General features: G+C 36.7%; 1 protein-coding gene across 1 annotated transcript in view; it reads right to left on the bottom strand.

Annotated features, from left to right (window-relative positions):
* The window catches only part of DCBLD2 (discoidin, CUB and LCCL domain containing 2), a 25,730-nt gene that overhangs the window by 14,919 nt on the left and 7,590 nt on the right, over window positions 1-3,221 (bottom strand). The window contains exon 5 of the mRNA XM_009891651.1: window positions 2,154-2,226. Coding sequence (XP_009889953.1) covers window positions 2,154-2,226 — 73 coding nt within the window. The remainder of the gene's footprint in view (window positions 1-2,153; window positions 2,227-3,221) is intronic.

Below are 3,221 nucleotides of genomic sequence, written 5' to 3'. Positions count from 1 at the left end.
TCCACCACGTGCACCAAGGTTCACGGAGAATGACTGGCTATGCACAGTGCAACAGGCATATTCACAGGTGTTCCTGCAATGTGCAGCACTGGGGTACGCACAGACACGCTGCAATTCTGCAGCCCCTTGCTCACCTCCAATGAGACTGAGATCAACCTGAGTTTGAGAAGATCGAGGGGGTCCAAGCTGTCTGTGAATATACCAATATACTTTCCAGAAACTATATTTAGGTTGTTATTACTAGTGTGGCATCCTAGTGCGGACTTGCCTGAGTTGATAAACAGCAGATGATGACTGCAGATTTTTATTTTCTGATAACAGTTGCTCCCGCAAACAAAGTCCACTGCTAGCTGTTGCTGCTAAATACGTTTGCCGAACTGCTCTGCCAACTAGTCCACTGGGTGCTATAGAGCCTCACCACAATTCTTTAAGAAGGAATCAGCAGAGAGGAAGACTTAATGGATGATTTTCTTTCTCACATTATTTTAAAAACACAACAACTTTCTCCATTGTGACTTCTTTAGAAATAATTGCATGGTGCAGCAGGCCAGGATGCCTCTATATCTCAAGCTCACTGGCAAAAAAACCTGCTCACCAAGACTCTTTCAAACATAATTCTCCTCACTATTGTAACACATAAAAACTCTAACCCTATTACCGACCCCCCAAATATCCCAAAAGCTTTCTAAATAAATGGAATTATGTCTCGCTCATGCACACAGCTCCCCTTTCCTTTCCTAATTTCCCTTGAAAGTATGAGATGGGATTCTGCAATAGATGCAGCTCTCTCCTCCCTGCTCACCAGAAGATGTCAGCAATGAGCGCTCCAAATCCTCAAGGACCTTAGGGTGACACAGGAACGAATCAAAATTTAGTGTATTTTTTAAAGCAGCAAGCAGCTGCTGATCCTTTGAAAGAGACGCATGAAAAATCTCTACCTGAAACTGTGTCTAAACTGCTGGACAACTTGATTTCTTTCCACACAACTTGGCTTCTAGGAAATTCTCTGCCTTTTTATTCAGAGCAATAAAATATAAGAAAAGAAAGTCACAGGGCATTTATTTCCTAAAGTTTCCTTTTCCTTCCATAGAAAACAGTTCCAGGTTTTGGCAAAAAACTCCCAACAAGCAGAACTCCTACAAATGCTGCAAATACATTAGGCAGAGAATCAACTTCATCTTGTTACTAGCTATAAAAATTACCTCGCTGCCATTTAGCGAGGACTCACTGTGGACCAGAACATATAACACAGTTATGCTGTGGTGACATTTTTACATATGAGTAATTATTTAAGCAGGTAGCCTAGGATTTACAGATATTTAAGAAAAATCAGAGACACACACTTTAGGTTCGTATTGATTATTAAAATCTTTGCTTACTAACATTCTCAAATTATATTTCCTCTGTGCTAGATCTAATCGCTTATTAAAAAAAGTATTGAAGATAAACAAAGAGATTTAATGTAATTTTTTACTAGACTGCTAGCAAAATTATAATCACTTAAAAATAAACAAAGCAAACACTCTCCAGTCCTACGGCAGGTCTGCTAATTCAGTTACAAAAGCTTGCATCAGAAAAACCATGTATAGGTTATGTTAGTGTTCTAAGTAAATAGTACATTATTAAAGATTTTCATTTGCAGTTTATAGAATTATTAATGTTATACTATTAACTCTCTTTTGCAAATGGTTTTATAGCTGCTGAGCATAAATAGTATTTAATCTCTCATGTTGTAATAAAAAATTAAGATAAACACTGAGACTCTGTTTAGAGCTGTATTGCAGTGTCAAAAACAAGAGGACACCATTAAAAGAACTGGTTCTCTCTTTATAAATCTGTATTTCCCAACTTGAGAAAGACAACAAAAAGCAAACAAGAAGCATAAAACAGTGTTTTGATTGACCCACCCTTCTCAGCAGGCCTTACAAAAATGTTTGAGTCTCTACTAAGCTACTTCATTTCTTGGCGATGTCAACGTCTGAAGCACCGGCCATTTAGCAGCTGTGCAAAAAAGTGTACCATGGTATTCACTTTAGGAGGTACAAATTCCAGAAGCCAGGCAGCAGAACTAATGTGTACAACTGTAATTGACTTTTAATTATACAGTGCAAGTTTTACCGAAATTCACCTAAGACCACGGTACTTTTACTTACATCTCTGTATCCATGGGGAATAGTGCCTGAAATATCAGCAAAAGGAATCACACATCCAGCTGGACAATACTTACTGTAAGACAACAAAACATCAATTCAAGATATGCATGCAACTACAACTCTTACAATGTTATAAAATAGTCACTATGGTTTTGATTTACAATACACTTTTATCATTCATATACCACTATTTAAGGATATATCCTAATTGAAGACATATCAAATCAGACAAAAAATACTCAGGAAGATAAGTAAACAAGAGAACAGACATTTGAAAAAATTTTGAAAAAGTCTCAGCTGAAACTACAGTTCCAGTCTCAATATAATAAATTAATAAAGCCAGCATTTTGTATTATAAATAACGCATGGCTTCTGTAAATTGAAAGTCATATAAGTACCAATATTAATAAATTTTATTTTATAAATTAGAAACCTGCGTATCTATCTGTTTTGCATCCTTAAATAATATATCTGAAAAGTAATGTTACTTTGTAATAGCTCCTGGCAATGCTTTGATCATAAAAAAATGGGCAAATTCAGTTAATACCACTAGCTCATGAAAAGCAAGAGGCAAGATATCTGCACCTCTGATGCAAGCCTGTGTTCATGTTCTACTGCCATTTCATACTGCACGTACAAAAGCTATTACATCTTCACAATTTAACAGTGAACTGGAGTAAACTATTAACATTTTCACTGCAGTTCAACAACAGTTAAAGCAACTTTGCAGGTACCCCGAAAATAGTGGGATTCGGAGACTTCAACACATGTTGAGTAAGGCTGGAACCTACAACTACAGCCCTATTTTGAAACTTGGGAAAGTGAAAGAGAAATGCAAAGGCTACACTTTGTAAAGTTTCACGATGCCAAGGCTGAAGTTCTCCAAAAGGTAAGTTTATGTACTTCACAATCGTGTGTAGCTTTAAGCACTAGATGGAAATGGAGAAGGAGAAAACAAGGAAATGACATCTGTTTCCCCCTTCAGAAGGTACAGAATTTTATGTCTCCATAGAACCTGTGAAATTGGTTTGCAATTTTTAACACATTTTATAGTTTAGTGCTCCTTAC

The sequence above is a fragment of the Charadrius vociferus genome, unplaced genomic scaffold (genome assembly GCF_000708025.1).
Source record: "Charadrius vociferus isolate BGI_N301 unplaced genomic scaffold, ASM70802v2 scaffold329, whole genome shotgun sequence".
NCBI lineage: Eukaryota > Metazoa > Chordata > Aves > Charadriiformes > Charadriidae > Charadrius > Charadrius vociferus.
This window is presented reverse-complemented; position numbering and strand designations above follow the sequence as displayed.